Source organism: Sorex araneus, chromosome 5, assembly GCF_027595985.1.
Source record: "Sorex araneus isolate mSorAra2 chromosome 5, mSorAra2.pri, whole genome shotgun sequence".
In the NCBI taxonomy this organism is placed as follows: domain Eukaryota; kingdom Metazoa; phylum Chordata; class Mammalia; order Eulipotyphla; family Soricidae; genus Sorex; species Sorex araneus.
The window spans coordinates 47,220,104-47,239,408 of record NC_073306.1 but is presented as its reverse complement, the minus strand read 5'-3'; the positions used below and the strand labels follow the sequence as shown (position 1 = coordinate 47,239,408).

Below are 19,305 nucleotides of genomic sequence, written 5' to 3'. Positions count from 1 at the left end.
GGCAAGGGCCAACTTCTCATCCAGGCTGGCTGGGCCTGGGGCATCTCCAGGGCACGGCAGTGGAGGCAGGAGGGCTCTGGGCCAATGGGCGGGTATGTTCCTGGATGCAGCTGCTGGCTGGCAGGACTCTGAGGAACTGGCTGGACAAGTCCTGCTTTCAGTTTCACAGTTCAAAGACCTGAGCACATAGGTCTGGTGTCTATCCCTGAGCACAGCCAGCTCCCACCTGCTGGACAGAGGAGGAAGCGCCAAGGGAGCCACATGCATGCAGAGACTGGTGAAAAGTGGGAACCAACAACGTGCTCAGCTCCGACTCAGAGGACACTGGTGGCACCGCCCGTGGGGAAGCCTGGACTCCTGCAGGGGAGCCCCGAGGATGAGTCTGCGCAGGTTGATGCTTCTCCTGGCCCACCTGGGGGCTGTGGCGGCTGAACCAGGTAGGCGCTGAAGAGCCTGCGCTGCCTCTGTGTGGGGCTGCAGTACGGGCTCACAGCTGCTCACAGGAAACTGCAAGTGTGGTGCCAGGCAGGGAGTATGCACTCAGACACACAGACACACAGACACACTGATAGTCACACACAGCAAGCACTTATACAGCCACACACAGTCACACACAGACAGCCACACACAGACAGTCACACACAGCAGGCACATATACAGTCACACACATACATAGTCACACACAGTCACACGCAGACACAGTCACACACAGCACACATACAGTCACACATAGACACATAGTCACACACAGACACATGGACACACATACAGTCACAGACACAGTCACACACAGACACACATAGACAGACAGACATATCCACAGACACAGACACACACATATACACACAGAAACAGACACATCTACATCCACACACTCACATACATCTACACACATCCACAAATCATCATTACACATATCCACACACACATGCATTCCACGTTGTCACACACATCCACATTCTCACACACACATTTACACACATGCATCCACACACATACACTCACACTCATGCTCACACTAAGGAAAAGAGCCAACATTCGCTCCCTGGGTTCTGTTGGATATCTGGTCTCCTTCTAAGCCCCTTTTACAGAATGTTGGAATGAAATTAATCGGAAGTTTATAGTTCCTGAAAAGTAGCTTTAGTACCTTTATACCCATTTCCTCAATAAGGAAATGGAGGCTCAGAGGGGACACAACACTTGCTCAAGGCCACAGCAACGAAACAGCAGGAGCGTCTGTACTCAGCTGCCTCTCCAGGGGTCCTGGATTTTAGGGATACTTTCTTTCCTCTTCCTCCGAATTTACTGGAAATTCTATAATTTTAGTTCTTTATTTACACAGTTTTTGTTTAGTTTTGAGGCCACACCTGGCAGTGCTCTGGGGTCACTCCCAGCTCCATGCTCAGCATGTGCTCCTGGCCGTGTTCTGGGACCATGCAGTGCCACGGATCAAACCTGGGGCTCTCACAGGCAAAACACGCACCCCAGTCCTTTGAGCTGTCTTCTGGGCCAATCTATCATTTTTGAAGCAAAATTAAATTGAAAAATATTTTCAAAGCATCTGTATTTTTTCCGAATCGAGTTCCTCCAGACCAGAACTTTGAGACACCCAGTTAAATCACAGTCCCCCTGGCGGCCCAGAGCTGCGGTGTCCCCGCCCAGACTCTGCCTCCCGTTGGCTCCGCCCATCCAGACCTTGAGCCCCAGGGCAGGCGCCTCCTAGAACTGTTGAGAAATTGCTGAGAATCTTTTCCCGGCCAGGAAAGCACTTCCCTCGGAATGGAGTCTCTCCCCGAGGCTGCGGCAGAGGCAATTCTTGTGGTGGACACCAGGGGTCGGCAAATGCTGCTTTTAACCAACAGGGCTTAGGTGGTGTTTTGTTTTTTTTTGTTTTTTGAATCACCGTGAGATAGTTACAAAGCTTTCATGATTGAGTTTCAGTCTTACAAAGATCGAGCACCCATCCCTCCACCAGTGCACATTTCCCACCATCAATGTCCCCAGTATCCCTCCCGCCATCCCCACCCCACCCGCTGCCTCTATGGCAGGCACTTTCCTTCTTACTCTTTCCTTTTGAGCACTATGGTTTGCAATACAGATATTGAAAGGCCATCATGTTTGGTCCTTTGTCTATTTTCGGCACACATATCCCTTCCTGAGCGATCCCTCCAGCCATCACTGACTTAGTGATCCCTTCTCTATCCCAACAGCCTTCTCTCCCAGCACTTGAGACAGGGCCTCTTTTTTTGGGGGGTGGGAGGGATCACACCCGGCGATGCACAGGGGTAAGTTACTCCTGGCTTTGCACTCAGGAATTATTCCTGGTGGTGCTTGGGGAAGCCATATGGGATGCTGGGAATCGAACCTGGGTTGGCCGCGTGTGAGGCAAACGCCCTACCCTCTGTGCTATCGCTCTAGCCGAGACAGGGCCTCTTTTTGGAGAAGAAACAAGTGAAGGAAGTTTTTGCTTTGGGACAAAAACAAAGGACAGAAGAGGGACTGAGATGATTTTGTGGCTTGGGTTCTAGAGAATAAAAGACAGGGGCTGGAGCGATAGCACAGCTGTTGGGCGTCCGCCTTTCACGCGGCCGACCCAAGTTCGACTCCTCTGCCCCTCTCGGATAGCCTGGCAAGCTACCGAGAGTATCTAGCCTTCTCGGTAGAGCCTGGCAAGCTACCCGTGCGTATTGGATATGCCAAAAACAGTAACAATAAGTCTCTCAATGAGAGACGTTACTGGTGCCTGCTCAAACAAATTGATGAGGGGCCGGAGCGATAGCACAGCGGGTAGGGCGTTTGCCTTGCACGCGGCCGACCCGGGTTCGATCCCCGGCATCCCATATGGTCCCCCAAGCATTGCCAGGAGCAATTCTTGAGTGCAAAGCCAGGAGTAACCCCTGAGCATCGCTGGGTGTGACCCAAAAAGCAAAAACAAAAACAAAAACAAAAACAAATCAATGAGCAACTGGATGACAGTGACAGGGCACTTGCTGAGTTCAAACTCCAGCATCCCATTTGGTTCCCCAGGCACCGCCAGGAGTGAGACCCGAGTGTGGGCCAGAAGTAACCCCTGAACACATCCACATGTGGCCCCAAATAAACAAACATACAAATAAAATCCCTCCATCTTTCAAACTGGGCCTTGGAGTTTATCAAGGCCTGGGGGAATAAGGTAGCAGAGGCAGAGAAGGGTAGTGGGCTGGAAGAAGGGGCCCAGACCCCTCACAGCTTCCTGCAGCCCCTGGGCACTGGGCTAAGTTCTTTGTGAAACTTTAGCTGATACTACCTCTCAGTGTTCAGGACAACACATCTATTGCTTGGATTTGTCCCTCATTTATGAGTGACCCCTAGTCTAACCCTAAATAAACCTTTGTAAAAACTTTTATTTCCATCGGGTGCATACCTGGCTGTGTTCAGGAGATATTCCCAGCATTAGGGTTATTCCTGGCAGTGCTTAGGGGACAAGGAGGTGCCAGGATCCAGGCCTCTGGCATGTAAAACATGTGCTTGGCTTGTTGAGCTATCTCTGGCTCTAGAAATGATCTCTTCCCTTCTCTTTCCTTCTTTGAATTTTTGGGCCACATCCAGCAGTGCTCAGGTGCTTGGTATGTGTGTGGGGGTCACTCCTGGTGGTGCTCAGGAGACCACATATGGAGCTGGAGATTGAAGGGGGCGAGTGGCTTAACCCCTCTGAGATCTCTCCAAGTCCTAGAAGCATATCTTAACATCAGGGAAAAGGCAGAAGCGAAGATTGAGCAAAAGATCTTAAAATTCTGTGGAGACCAAGATAGAATTTCCAGTGCTCAACTCACATTTTTTCCCCTTTTTTTCTTTGGTTTATGCTGGGGATTGAAGCCAGGTCTTCTATGTGCAAGGGTTACACTTTACTATTGAGTTACTCAGATTATTTGAATTCTCACAGTAACCCTAGGTGAGAGGGGTGCCATTATCTCCGTTTTATATACAAGAGAACTGAATCAGGAAATAAATTTCCTGTGATAACATAGCTAGTGGGTAGTAGGGCTGGAATTCCAGCCTTGCTCTTCTAACTCACTGTACCTGATTTCAAATGTAATCATATTCTTAGTAATTAACAAGCAATAATGGCAGTTGGCAGTTAGGATTGGTGTAAGTTCTTTTTTTTTGGGGGGGGGTGTCTCACCCGGCAGCTCAGAGGTTACTCTTGGCTCTGCACTCAGGAATTACTCCTGGCGGTGCTCGAGGGACCATATAGCATGCCAGGGGTTGGACCTGGGTTGACCGCATGTAAGGCAAGTGTCCTACCTGCTGTACTATGACTCCGGCCCCAGTATAATTTCTTTTATTTTTTTAATTGTAAGTCTTTGCTTTAAGGCTGGAATGATAGCACACAGTGGGTAGGGCATTTGCCTTGTACTCAGCCGACCCGGGTTCTATCCACGGAATCCCATATGGTCCCCAGAGTACCACCAGAAGTAACTCCTGAGTGCAGAGCCAGGAGGAACCCTTGAGTATCACTGGGTGTAACCCAAAAAAAACAAAAAAAAGAAAAAAAGTGTTCTTTCTTTGTTTTTTTTTTTTTGGTCCTACGTGGCAATGCTTAGGGGTTGGTCCTGGCCTGCACTCAGGAATTACTCCTGGTGGTGCTGGGGAAACAAATGGGATGCTGGGAATCAAACCCAGGTTGTCTGCGTTCGAGATAAATGCCCTGCCAACTGTACCATCTCTCCGGTCCCCGATTGATATCGCTTCTTATAAAACTCATGAATCTTTGAGTAATTTTGAGTAAAACTCATGAATCCTTTCTTTTTTTTTTCTTTCTTTTTGGATCACACCCGGTGATGCACAGGGGTTACTCCTGGCTCATGCCCTCAGGAATTACCCCTGGTGGTGCTCAGGGGACCGTATGGGATGCTGGGAATCGAACCCGGGTCGGCCGTGTGCAAGCCAAACGCCCTACCCGCTGTGCTATTGCTCCAGCCCCTCATGAATCCTTTCTTACCGTGGGAGATTCCAGCAGTATGGGTGTTTACAGCCTCTTCACTGTAACTTGAGGTCCCCAGGTGAGACATTGCCACAGTCAAGTGTGAGAAGCTCTGGTCGTCAGAGCCAAGAGCTGGACTGACAAGGCAAGTGCAGCAGCTGAGCACAGGCACTGCCATGCTGGAGGCGGGTTCTGATCCACAGCACCGCATGGACCATTGAGCACTGCTGGGAGTAGCCCCTGAGCACCTCCAGGTGTGACCTCAAAACTGTATCATTGTATCACTGTCATCTTGTTGCTCATTGATTTGTTCTAGCAGGCACCAGTAACGTCTCCATTGTGAGACTTGTTGTTACTGGTTTTGGCATATTGAATATGCCACGGGTAGCTTGCCAGGCTCTGCTGCGTGGGCGAGATACTCTCGGTAGCTTGCTGGGCTCTCCGAGAGGGGTGGAGGAATCGAACCTGGGTCGGCCGCATGCAAGGTGAATGTCCAACCCGCTGCACTATCGCTTCAGCACCTATGGCCCCATTCTTTTATAGGTAATGTGTGTATTATAAAAACCACTTTCTGGGGACTGGAGCGATAGCACAGAGGGTAGGGTGTTTGCCTTGCACGCGACCAACCTTTTTCGATTCCCAGCACTCCATATGGTCCCCTGAGCACCGCCAGGGGTAATTCCTGAGTGCAGAGCCAGGAGTAACCCCTGTGCATCACTGGGTGTGACCAAAAAAGCAAAAATATAAAAAATATATAAAATAAAAACCACTTTCTGTGGGCCTTGAGTTCACATTGTTATGTGTTTTTTTTTTGTTTTTTTTTTTTTGCGGGAGGGGGTTGGGGAGTGGCTGCGGGGCTCACACCTAGCTGTGCTCAAGATAGTTCCTATGGGAGAATCCTCAGAGGAACTTAAAATTGGGGGCAACAGCTAGTGACCACCTAGGCAGAGAGAAGAGAGAAAAGGTAACCAGGGAAGGCTTCTCTGAGGAGGTGACCTTCGGGCCAAGGTCTGAATGGAGAAAGCAGCCATGTGATATCCTGGGAAAACTGTGCAGGAAACCCCTGGAAGAAGGCTGAGCCTTCTCAGAGAGTCAGGAGCAGGGGTTGGCCAAGGGGAAGATTAGGTCATTGGGAGAAGACTGGAGTCCACGGGAATGGAGCCCTCACTGGGCCTGGGGCTCTCTGTGCAGCCTGTCCACTCTGAACCACTTTTGGAATCTCGCCGAGGACGATGCACACACAAATCCACACACACAGATGCACACATGCACACACAATACACATGCATGCAAATACACATACGTGAATATGCAGACATGCATACACACACGGGCACATACAGACATGCACATGCATGCATGAAAACACATATACACACATGCATGAACACATATGAAAGCACACAACTGCACACACACATACACACCTCTCTGGGCAGTGCCAGGGGGTTGGAAGGTGTTTCAGTTTCACATGCTGACCCTGTGGAGGATGTAGGAGACACATCAACAACTGACACTTGGCCTCGTGGTCTGAGGAGAGTTTCTGAAATGGAGAGATGTTGGTTGTATACATGGAGAAATGTTTATTGATGTCAGAGGGGCAGAACTGGATGTTTGTGGTTGAGGAGGAGCCTGCTTGAGGCCAGCACATGGCGCCTGTGCCCTTGGAGAGCACAGGGGCCACACCAGGAAGGACAGAGGCTGCCAGGCCTGCCCCACTCACTGTGTCATTTGGCAAAGTCACTCACCCACCCAGTTACTGGATGACATGAGCTACCCTGCTTCTCCCTCTGTTCAGAGGTTTTGTCTCTGTAGGAGTAATTTTCTCCCTCTCTCCCTGCTTTTCTCCCTCCCCCCTCCCTTCTTCCCTCCCTCCCTCCCTCCCTCCCCCTCTCCTTCCCTCCCTCCCTCCTTCCCTCCCTTCTTTCCTTCTTTTTTATTTTTTATTCAACTTATTTATTTATTTTGACCATTTGGAATGCTGGGGATCAAACCTGGGTTGCCTGTGTGCGAGGCAAACACCCTACCCACTGTACTATTGTTGTAGGAGTAACTTCAAACGTACTAATAATCATAGTACATTTCCCAATTTCCTGCTGAAAATCAGTAATGAAAAACTTTTTTTTTTTGCTTTTTTGGGTCACACCCAGCAATGCATAGGGGTTACTCTTGGCTCTGCACTCAGGAATTACTCCTGGTGGTGCTCAGGGGACCATATGGGATGCTGGGAATCAAACCCGGGTCGGCCGCGTGCAAGGCAAACGCCCTACCCGCTGTGCTATCGCTCCAGCCCCAGTAATGGAAAACTTTTAAAAAGAGAGAAAGAGGTGAAGGAGATAGTACAGTGAGTGGACACTTGCCTTGCCTGGTTTGACCCAGTACCATATATGGCCCCCTAGGCACTGCCACGAGCGATCCCTCAGCACTGCCAGGTATGGCCACGCAAAAAAACGTTTTTAAGAGAGAGAGACAAACAGACTTTCCTTTCATTATAAACAGAGTCTCAGTATGAGTAAGAAGTAGAAATGCAGGCACCCACTGTTCACTCTTCTGAAGTGAAAGGCTCTGGTTTAACCTCCTTAGGAGTCTCACCTGCCAGGGAGAGAATCAGAAGCCATCAGGCTCCCCACAATCTCAGGCATGCAAGCCTCTGAACCTCACTTTCCTTCTCTGTAAAGTGGGGATAATGAGTAATACTCCAGGGCTGTGGTGAGGAAGAGGTAGGTACAATGCCCCAGGGTGGGGGCTGGAGCAATAGCACAGCAGGTAGGGCATTTGCCTTGCATGCGGCCGACCCGGGTTCGATTCCCAGCATCCCATATGGTCCCCTGAGCACTGCCAGGAGTAATTCCTGAGTGCAAAGCCAGGAGGTAACCCCTGTGCATCACCGGGTGTGACCCAAATAGCAAAAAAAACCCAAAAAAACAAAAACAAAAACAAAACCACAATGCCCCAGGGAGATGAGTGCTTGATTAAATCAGTTATTTGCACCTTAGCATGAACAAGTTTCAGATCCTTTCCTGGGACCAGATTATTTATTATTTTCTTATTTATTGGGGGGTGGGGTTGGACCACACCTGGGGACCATAGGTGTTATGGGAGATTCTAACAGGGTAGCCATTGATGTGGCTACCCACAGGGCAGGACTTTGCCTCCTGTACTCTCTCCAGTGCCTTGAGGCCAGATTTCAGACACAGAGAGTTAGAAACCCACTTGGGAGTCCAAGTCCAGGAGTTTGAACTATACTGTGCCTCTGGGCCTGTCCCAGAGCTGTCTGGGCGGCTCAATGGCTCCCCAGCTTGCTACCCCAGAAGCCAAGCGACCCCATGCCTGATTTCCTGAGCTGGGACTGGGGGTGAAGCAGGAAACACAGGAGGAAGTGACAGCAGCCGTGGAGGATGAGGAAATCCCAGCCTCTGGCCTGCCCTAGCCAGGAACACGGGATTTAGGGCACAGGCTGAACCTGTCGGCTTCCTTCAGTGACCGATGTGGAAACTAAAGCCCTGCCTTGTGCCGTGGGTCCCCGAGCCTGTTTCTCTGGGGTTCCCCCTCTGGATCTCACCACAAGATTGCTTCTGGCATTTCAGCCTCCCTTGCTTTGGAGCTGTGTATAGACTTGGGTAAGCCACGTTGGCAGGCAGGAGCGCTCCCTAACCCTGCCCGGGATCACCGGCACCCGGAATTGGGCCTCCTTGGAGAGGAGAGGAGAGTTCGTCCCTTCTCTGGCCCGCGCTCGCAGTTCCACCTCCACTCACAAAGCCCGGGGTCCTGCCGGCACGAATTAGCAAGTTCTGACAACTCACTCAGCCCGGCAGCCTTCTCCTCCCTGCTCTGGCCTTTGTGTTTTCCTGGACATGGTGAGATGGCTCCAGTTCCAGCTCCACAGAATTCCGGGAAGGAAAGCCCCAGAGAACAAAGAGCTGCTTTTGGAAACCTCAATTCTGGCCATTTCCCAACTTTGTTTATTTATTTTTATTTATTTTAATTTTGGGTTTAGTTTTTGAAGGGTGGCCACACCCAGCTGTGCTCAGGGTTTGCCCGTAGCCTTGCACTCAGAAATTACTCCTGGGGGGACTCAGGGGACGATCTGAGATGCCCAGGATCAAGCCCAAATCAGCCTTGGGCAAGGCAAGTGCCCTATTCGCTGTACTATCACTCCGGCTTCCCAGCCTTTGCTTTAAACAAAAGCAGGGCTGGGGCGTGGGGAGAGAGCACTCGGGCTACAGCACATACCTAACAGTGGGGGGCCTGAGTTTGATCCCTGGCATTGTAGTGGGGGGAGGGCAAGAACAGCTGGCTGTCGCCCTAGGTCCCCAGCACCACAAGGCCTGAGTGCTGTACCTCCTGGCCCATACCTCCAGGTGGAGAGGCCCCAGACCCTACAAAAACAAAGGAAAGCAAGCATCTTCTTAGAGCTCCCGGAGGATTCTTGGGGTCACCAGCCTGCTCACCCATGCCGTTGCCAGGGACACCTGTGGTGTGTCCCCATCATAGGTGTGGGGCAGAGCTGTGGTCATTCTTTGCTCAGTGCTCTTCTGGACAAAGCCAGAGCAGAGCCCCTGCGCAACCTCCCTCCCCGCAGACCGGGGTCCCCAGCCCACCTCCTGGCACTGAGGGAGGGTCTCGCTTCCCCTGCAGGGAAGTTCTGGCACATCTCTGACCTGCACCTGGACCCCAACTACACGCTGTCTGAAGACCCCCTCCAGGTGTGCCCGTCAGCCGGCAACCAGCCCGTGCCCAGCGCGGGCCCCTGGGGCGACTACCTCTGCGACGCCCCCTGGAGGCTCCTCAACTCCTCCATCCACGCCATTAAGGAGATCGAGCCGCAGCCTGACTTCATCCTCTGGACTGGGTGAGCCTCGGGGTGAGCCTGCTGGGGGCCCCCCGCGGCCCTGCACCCTCCCCACACTGTCTCCTGGGGGTCACCCCGGCTTTTGTTTCTGCGATTTGTTTGTTTGTGGCCAGGGCTCAAACAGGCAGTGCTCAGGGCTTACTCCTGGCTCTGTGCTCAGGGGTCACCCCTGATGGGGCTGAGAGGACCATCTACGTTACCAGGGATGGAACCAGGGTCAGGTGCCTGCAAGGCAAGCGCCTTACCCCTGAGAGGACTCTCCCAAAGCTCCTGTGGGCTTCGACAACTTTCCCAGAGGACCTGGGCCCCACCCATCCAGAGTCTGTGCCCTGGTCTCCAGGCCTCTCGGTGGCAGCCGCTGTCACTGAGGCGGGGCATGGCATGTGTGGGCAAGCTGGACTCGAACCTTGGCGTTTACACTGCAGCTGCTCCACTGGGGCTTGGGGGTGCCAGGTCCAAGGCCCTTGGGCAGGGAGCTGCCGAGAGGTTAGGAATTACGAGGATTAAAGCACCCGGCCTCAGGCCACATGGCCTGGTCAGCGGCTGCTGTTCCGTGTGGAGAGAGCCCGAGGGCTGGTCCACTCAGCCACTGTGAGACTCCGCTACTGTTTCTCACCCATGGGTGCCCCAAGGGCCCAGCTCTCTTCAGCCCTGTCATCCTTGTCATTCTGGGTCTCCCTCCTTCCCTCCCTCCCCCTGGAGAGACCCTGAGGAGCCCCGATGATGGGGCCCTGGGCTTGCCTCTGAGGAGTTCACAGTTTTGTGGAAGAAGCTGATGAACCCCCTGGCCAGAGCGTCCAGTGAGGAGAGGGGCATTTGGGGGTGGGGGCCTGACTCCCCGCAGAGCCGGGGAGGGAGGCAGGCACCGCCCTGCACTTTGTGCCCTCTCCTCCGACCTCAGACCTCAGTGGGTCTCAGCTGTCACTTGGTGTGACAGGGACGTGGGTGGCACTCGGGGGGGCAGGGCATGGCTGACAGTTAAGAGATGTGATGGCATCTGGAGGGTGTCCCCCAGCTTAGGGATATTCAAAGAAGAGGCGCTTAGGGCAGGACCCCGGACTCCTGCTCTGGGGGTTGGTGTGGGGTGGTCTTGTACAGGGAGGCCAGGAGGGGCCTTGGGGAAACTGGGCTGCTCTGAAAAGTCCCTACTCTGGGACTGGCTTGGGAGCTGTAGGGTCCTTTGGCAGAAACACTATTTAGTTTGTCTTTAATGGGGGGCCTCCTGGGGGGCTCAGGGGCTCTTTCCAGCTCTGTGCTTGGAGGCCAGTCCTGGGGTGCTCGGAGAACCATGCGGTGCTGAGGGGTGAACCCAGGCCTCCTGCCTGCAAAGCGTGACCTCAGCCCCAGGTTCTCTGGGACCCCACAGTATGGCATTGGGCAGGACCTCACAGACCCTTTGTAATCCTGCAGCTCCTAAGACGTTTAATTTCTGAGGGGGAGTAGAAACTGGATGTGTTTTCTCAGCTAGACCTTCCGACACAGAAGAGAGAAAAAGGACTTTGTTCAGTTGTCTGCAGGTTCCTGACCCCCACCCCAGGACAGGGCACTGGAACTCCCAGCTTCCCTCTGGCAAGAGTAAATATCGTCATAACAAGCCAGCAGTCACTAGTTTACATTTGATTCTATTCATTAACCAGCTTCTCTGCTTTCTACCCAGTGATACTCAGGGTCTACTCCCAGAGGTGCTTACGGACGCATGGGGTGTTAGGGTTCACACCTGGGCCTCCTGTAGGCAAAGCATGAACTCAGCCCATGGAGCTCTCTTGGGCCCCTAACTACATTTTTTTTTTTTTTTGCTTTTTTGGTCACACCCAGCGATGCTCAGGGGTTACTCCTGACTTTGCACTCAGGAATTACTCCTGGCGGTGCTTGGGGGACCATATGGGATGCTGGGGATCGAACCCGGGTTGGCCGCGTGCAAGGCAAACGCCCTACCCGCTGTGCTATCGCTCCGGCCCCCTAACTACATTTTAAATATATCCTTTCCTCACTTTATTAAAGCCTCAAACACATTCTGTGAGCAGGTGCCATTATGGTTTGCATTTTACTGAAGGCTCGGAGAGGTTCAGCCACCAGCCCAGGTATGCAGAGCGGGCCCACGGCAGAGCCTGGGTTTGGCACTGTCAGGAGTGACCACTAGCTGCAGCCGGCCTGCTCCCCACCAGTGGCCAATGGAGGCCCGTTCCCCACCCCTTGGTCTGGGTCGCTGGAGCTGACTGGTGCTGTTTGCAGAGATGACACGCCTCACGTGCCCAACGAGCAGCTGGGGGAGGAGGCCGTGCTGGCCATCGTGGAGCGCCTGACCAACCTCATCAGAGAAGTGTTTCCAGGTAAGAGCCTGCCATCGGTGGCCCCTGAGCCCCTAGGGGTCCCACTGGGCTGTGCTGCACAGTAGGACCACACCACAGCGTCAAGATCCAGATGAGCCACTTTCCTCCCTGGACCCCAGCCAGGTCCCTCCTGTCATCATTCCTGCCCTCCACACCTCAGCAGCGTGTCCCTCACTGACTCGCCTGTCCCTGTCCTGTCTGGCCCTGAGTTGCCACCCACTGCTCTCACTGCATCGCTCCTGGCTCTCACTTCATCTCCCCGCTCTCACCCTACCCCCCCTGCTCTCACCCCATCCCCCCTGCTCTCACCCCATCCCCCCTGCGCTCTCACTCTCCCATTACTCTCACCTACCCATTACTCTCACCCCATCACCCCGCTCTCACCCATGCCCCCTGCTCTCCCCACCCCCCTCAGCTCACTGCATCCCCCACTGCTCTCACCCATCCCCTCTGCTCTCACTCCATCCCTCACTGCTCTCAAAAGATTCCAAGAGGCTGCAGGTTGTCAAGGTGCTAACTCCTGGTGATGCTTAGGTCTCAGGAACTGGGGTAGTGGTGACCGTAATGCAAAGAGGATGGTGGCAGCCTGGGGCATGCCAGGGCACAGGGTCTCTGGCTGCAGTCAGTGGCCCTTGGAAAGGTTTTTCAGCAGCTGGAGCAGACACTAGGTCCTGGGGAATGAATCAGGCTCCCAGGGGCCTACCCCAAGTCCCCCCAGCCCACCTCCTCTTAAGATCTTGGTCATGGCCAGGTACGGAATCACACAATAAGAGCAATAACTGGACTGTGAGAATAAACTCCTCAGGTCTCCGGGTGGGCAGATCCTGTGCCCATGGCAAGATGGCGCTGGGACTGACCAAGAGCACTGGATTCTGTGTGGCTGACAACCGATCTCAGCGTGATTTAGATGATTTAATGCTAGTGGTCTCCTTCTTACCTGATGTTTCCTTTCTGACCGGAAAACTTTCTGCTGAGAATGGGGTAAGGACTGGGGTCAGCGAGCTTACCAAACTTCCTTCTTCCGCTGGAGGAACATTCTGCCAGATTCTATCAACTGCGGTTCTCCGCGTATCTCTGTATCTCTTTATTTGTATTATCGCTCTTCCCTCTTAGCTTCGACAGGTCATGACCTCCTGAAAATAATGAACTCCACCCAGACTTTTATAGATGCGTAGTTTCTCCTTTTCCTCCTAGGTATGAAAGTCTTCGCTGCTCTGGGAAATCATGATTTTCATCCCAAAAACCAGTTCCCAGCAGAAAGCAACAATATCTACAATCGGGTAGCAGAACTGTGGAGGCCCTGGCTTCAGAACAAATCTGTCGCTCTCTTCAAAGAAGGTACCGACTCTGTTTGCTTCTATGCACAGCACATCTGTGTGCCAAGGTCTGGTCTACTGTCATCCCCACAACATTCTCAGGAACAATACTGATTCCACCTCGTTCTGTAGATGAGGACACGGAGGCTTGAGGCTAAGGCCACCCATCCTGGCAGAGTTTGGCGCAGGCTCTGGAAAGGATTCCCATGACTATGCTTTTAAACCATAAGGTCCTAATGAGATCACAAGTGAACATGTAAGGGGCTGGAGCAATAGAACAGCAGGTTTGCCTTGCACACGGCTGACCCAGGTTCGATTCCCAGAGGCTCGATTCCCAGCATCCCATATGGTCCCCTGAGCACCACCAGGAGTAATTCCTGAGTGCAGAGCCAGGAGTAACCCTTGTACATCGCTGCATGTGATCCAAAATGCAAAAGAAAACCCCAAAAAAACCAAAAACAAAACAAACAACTCCCCCCAAAAAAAACAACCCCGCCAAAAAACCCCCAAAAAAACAAAAAAACAAAACCAAACCAAGTGAACATTTAAAAATGTGCCCCTTTTCCTTTTCTAATTAATCTATTTTGGTTTTTTGGGCCATACACAGTGATACTCAGAAGTAACTCCTGGCTCTGCACTCAGGAATTACTTCTTCTGGTGCTTGGGGACCATATGGGATGCCGGGGATCGAATCTAGGTTGGCTGAATGCAAAGCAAATTACTATAGCTCCAGACCCTTTATTTATTTATGTATGTATGTATGTATGTATGTATGTATGTATGTATGTATGTAGCACCAGTGATCAAATCCAGGGCCTCATGCAAGTCAAGCATGTGCTGTTTGCCACGACATCCCTGACTCCTGGGAATATTTATTGAGCATTTACTAGGAGCCAGGAACTGCCTTCCACATAATACTGCTCTTGAAATGTCATAGAAAGTATCAGTGCCCTCAGTTCAAGCAAGGCCATCAACCACACCTCACACCTCTGTTGACACTGGGGGCCAGAGTTCTTTGTTATCAGGGATCTTTCATGCATTCTATACTTAAGCAGCATTTGACCTCCACCCACTCCAGGCCAGTAACACCTCAGTTGCAGTGGCCAAAATATGTCTTTGGGGGCTGGAGCAATAGCACAGCGGGTAGGGTGTTTGCCTTGCACGTGGCCAACCTGGGTTGATGTTTGCCTTGCATGCGGCCAACCTGGGTTCAATTCCCAGCATCCTATATGGTTCCCTGAGCACCACCAGGGGTGATTCTGAGTGCAGAGCCAGGAAGAACCCCTGTGCATCGTCAGGTGTGACCCAAAAAAGCAAAGATATATATATATATATATATATATATATATATATATATATATATATATATCTTGGACATTGTCAGAAATTCACTGGGAGGCAAATCACAGTGAGAAGCACCAGTCTGGAGACAGAGACATCCTAACCCACTTTTCCTTTTCATGCTGCTGGGGTCCAAACAGAAGCCTGCAATCTGCAGAGATCAGGGCAGACAGCTGAGTGGGAAGAGGTAGATAGTGGATCTGAAGGGGTAAACATACCTGGTTATTCCCATTATACAGGTGAGAAAACTTGAGGCATCGAGAGGTTAAATAACTTTCCTTCAGTGCACAAATCCTAAGTGATAGAGCTGAGACTTGAACCCAGACAGCCTGATCCCAGAGGCTTTGATCATGCTCATGAAGCCCCTCCTGGGGGAGAGACCGGGAAGAGGGTGGGAGAACGAAGCGAAGTGGGGGGGCTGGAGGCAGGAGAGCCCTCTGATTCGGCCTGGCTATGATGTCCCAGGTGCCTTCTATTCGGAGAAGCTGCCAGGCAGCGCTGGGCGAATCGTGGTCCTCAACACCAACCTGTACTACAGCAGCAACACCCAGACAGAAGGCATGACTGACCCTGGCCGCCAGTTCCAGTGGCTGGAAGCTGTGTTGACCAATGCGTCCCAAGCTGGGGAGATGGTAAGAGCTCCTGTCTCTGCCTGTTTTGTCGGGGGTCACCTGCTGAACACTCACTCTGCAGCCAGCACACTGCTAAGCGCTTCCTAAGGATATCTCATTTAACTCTCAGAACTCCACCAGTGAAGGGCTCAAAGGACTGAGACATGCCTGACATGCAAGAGGCTCCAGGTTTGATCTCCAGCATGGCTTAGTACTTCAAGCACTGCCGCCTTGGGGTACTTAGTACTCAGTACCTACCAAGCACAGGGCCCTGGTGGCCCTGGCACTGCGGGGCATGAGCAGCACTGTGTCACCAGCTCTAAGCACCAAACCATCAGGCCCAGCATTGCTCAGCCAAGTATTAAATAATTTAAACCTGGGCCATAGCAATGATACAGTGGGCAAGGTGCTTACCTTGCATGCAGCTGACTGAGGTTTGATCCCTAGCATCCCATATGGTCCTCCAAGCACCACCAGTATTTCTTGAGTGTAAAGCCAGGAGTAACCCCTGAGCATCTCCAGGAGTGACCCAAAAAAGCTTAAAAAAAAGTTTAAACCCTTTGGATCTGGAGTGACAGTACAGTGGGCCGGGCTCTTGGCCTCGCATGTGGCCAACCTGGGCTCAATCCCCAGAATTCCATAGAGTCCCCTGAGCACTGCCATGAGTAATTCCTCAGTCCTGAGCACAGAGCTAGGAATAACCCCTGAGCATCGCTGGATGTGGCCCCAAAAAAAACAAAAACAAACCAAGAAAAGTTTCAACCCTTCACCAATTAGATGCTATTCTTGATGAGACAAACGAAGATGAGTGGGTGGCAGAAGTGTTCTCCAGAGTCGATGGGGCGAGCTGGGAGACGGCTCCAAGGGCTGGGTGCATGCTTCCTTGGAATGTGGGTGCAACTCCCCCAAGCTTGGCAGGCAGTGACTCCTGAGTACCATGGAGTGTAGCCCCCGAATCCTTCTCCTCAAATAAAACAAGAGTATAATTAAATGTTCAAGAATTACTACACTCAGGAAATACTCCTGGTGGTGCTTGGGGAACCATATGGATGCTGGGGATCGACCACGTGTCTGTGGGTCTCAGGAGGATGCCAGGAATGGCCTGCAAGAGGAGGGAAATAGGACTTTGGGGAGCACAGACATTTACATCCATCTGTTTGCTTCGGGGAGAGGGGCAGGTGAGGGATGGCAATGAGGGGCTGAGGAATCTCCAAGCCCCTCCTAAACACCTCTCCTTGTAGGTATATATCATCGGGCACGTGCCCCCAGGCTTCTTCGAGAAGACCCGGGACAAAGCGTGGTTCCGGGAGAGCTTCAACGAGGAGTACCTGAAGGTGGTCCGCAAGCATCACCGTGTCATCGCTGGCCAGTTCTTTGGACACCACCACACGGATAGCTTTCGAATGTTCTATGATGACGCAGGTACTCAGCGGGCTGGAGGGCTTTGGCTGGTCCCCCTCCTTTCTGCCGGCCTTCCTCAGTCCTGCTGTCTTTCTCCTGGAAGGTGCCCCCATAAGCGTCATGTTCCTTGCACCCGGGGTCTCCCCGTGGAAAACCACATTACCTGGCGTCGTCAACGGAGCCAACAATCCCGGCATCCGGCTGTTTGAATATGACCGAGCCACACTGAGCCTGAAGGTAGGAAGTTGGGATAGAGGGTGGGTGCCAGGGAGCCGCTTTCTCCCTTCCCTCCCCACCTCTGCGCCGCTCCCCCCCCCCCCCCCGCCCTCTCCAGACCTGACCTGCTATAAACCAGGAGCCTCAGAAGGTCAAGCAAGCTTCTGGGGCACAGCTGCCAAGCCCTGGGGCCAGCTATAAATCCTGCCAAGTCAGGCCAACTTTTCTTGTTTTATTTTTGTGCTCAGGGCTGACTTCGGGTGGGCTTGGGTGGGCAACCCGATGAAGTGCTGGGAATAAAAGTTGGGTGGGCCGCCTGCAAGGCAAGTGCCCCCCCACCTCCCACTGTACTATCGCTCTGGGCCTGAGGTCAATTCTTTTTTTTTTTTTTTTTGCTTTTTGGGTCACACCTGGCGATGCACAGGGGTTACTCCTGGCTCTGCACTCAGGAATTACCCCTGGCCGTGCTCAGGGGACCATATGGGATGCTGGAATTTGAACCCGGGTCGGCCGCGTGCAAGGCAAACGCCCTACCCGCCGTGCTATCTCTCCAGCCCCCTGAGGTCAATTCTTAACCACCAGGGATGTGGCTTTCGGCAGAATGCCTGCAATGCCTGCTCAGGTCCCCAGGTCTAATCCCCGGCACTGCAGTGGTTCCAGAGCATTATGCTGGAATGAAACTCCCTTGACCCACCACCTGTCCCCCCAATCTCCCTCTGCCTTGGATCACAGCTTCCTCCCTGCTCCCGCTGCCTGCAGTAGTGCCCTGCTCCACCTCACCTGCTGCATGTTGCAGAAGGGACCAGGGCTTGTCAACTCTCCTGTGCTAGGACCTCTAAGGGCGCCTTCAGTGTGTCTCCAGCCCACCCCCTAGCTTTCTGACCTCGCCACGCCTCACTGCTTCCTCTGTAAAGGGGGATTACACCTCACAAAATCTGGGGCAGGATTAGATGGAGAAAAAGAAAAGGTGCCCAGCGCAATGTTGTTATCTGGCAGGGTCGTTCCAGTGACCTCACCTCTAGGGACCTACCTACAGCTCCATATGTTTACCTGAAACATGTTGATGGACAGCAAATCCTTCCTCGATGTGAGCCCCAAAGGGGTAGTAGGGTTCTGGAGTGCAACCTCAGGGCCCAGCTGTCATAATTCAGACACTCCATATCTGCCCTCGTTTTTTATTTTTATTTTTTGGGTCACACCCAGCGATGCACAGGAGTTACTCCTGGCTCATGCACTCAGGAACTATCCCTAGCGGTGCTCGGGAAACCATATGGGATGCTGGGACTTGAACCCGGGTCGGCCACGTGCAAGGCAAATGCCCTACCAGCTGTGCTATCGCTCCAGCCCCTGCCCTCGTTTTTAATCCATTCATTCTGTAAACGTTTACGGGGCCTCTTCTGTTACTTGGAAGCTTGCTGGGCCTGAAAATACAACCCCACCTCGGCGCACCTTGTAGGACGCTGGGTCAAATGCAGACCTCAGTCTCCTCACTTGTGAGGTGGGACTTAGAAGCACAGTTACCTCATGATGCACCTGTACAGAATCCGGGGGCACATACAGGGTGCAGTGCTGCAGGTGGCAGCTCACGGCGGGCCTCTCGCCCTTCTCCAGGATATAGCGACCTACTACGCGAACCTGAGCCAGGCGAACGCGCAAGGGGCGCCGCACTGGAAACTCGAGTACCGGCTGACGGAAGCCTACGGGGTGCCCGACGCAGGCGCCCGCTCCATGCAGCAGGCGCTGCAGCGAATCGCCAGCGACCAGCACGTGCTGCAGCGCTACTACGTGTACAACTCGGTCAGCTACGACGTGCGGGCGTGCGGGGAGGCGTGTCGCACGGAGCACGTGTGCGCGCTGCGCGAGGTGTCCTTCGGCGCGTACGCGGCCTGCCTGCGCGACTCCGCGCCCTCGCCCCTGCTGGCCGCGCCCCTGCTGGTCGCGCTGCTGGGGCTGCGCGCGCTGCTGGCGCCCTGACCGCCCCGCGCCCCGCCCCGGCGGCCTGGCCCACCGGGAAACGGAGCCCCAGGACGTTTCTTTCCGGTTGGGAAACTGGACTTGCACCCTCAAACCGCTGTAAACCCGCCTCACTCCTTTTAATATGGAAACCAGGTTTATTGGTACTTCGTGCATTGATTGAACGTCCTCCTCTCCTCCACTGCGCCCGTCGGGGGTTAAATGAGTCAGGACATGCAGGTCCTTGCTGGACCTGTGCTCGGGGGTCCTCCCGGCACCTGCCCTGGCTCGGCACGGTTCTGCCGTCGGGGGTCGTGGGACG

At 53.2% G+C, this 19,305-nt stretch overlaps 1 protein-coding gene across 1 annotated transcript; it reads left to right on the top strand.

Annotated features, from left to right (window-relative positions):
• The first annotated feature begins 286 nt into the window (after nt 1–286).
• SMPDL3B (sphingomyelin phosphodiesterase acid like 3B) lies at nt 287–19,004 on the top strand. The gene is made up of 8 exons (XM_004603716.2): nt 287–437; nt 9,602–9,815; nt 12,048–12,145; nt 13,340–13,483; nt 15,268–15,434; nt 16,655–16,835; nt 16,918–17,051; nt 18,642–19,004. The coding sequence occupies exons 1-8, from the start codon at nt 377–379 to the stop codon at nt 19,002–19,004; spliced, it is 1,362 nt and encodes a 453-aa protein (XP_004603773.2). The 5' UTR covers nt 287–376.
• Nucleotides 19,005–19,305: the final 301 nt, after the last annotated feature.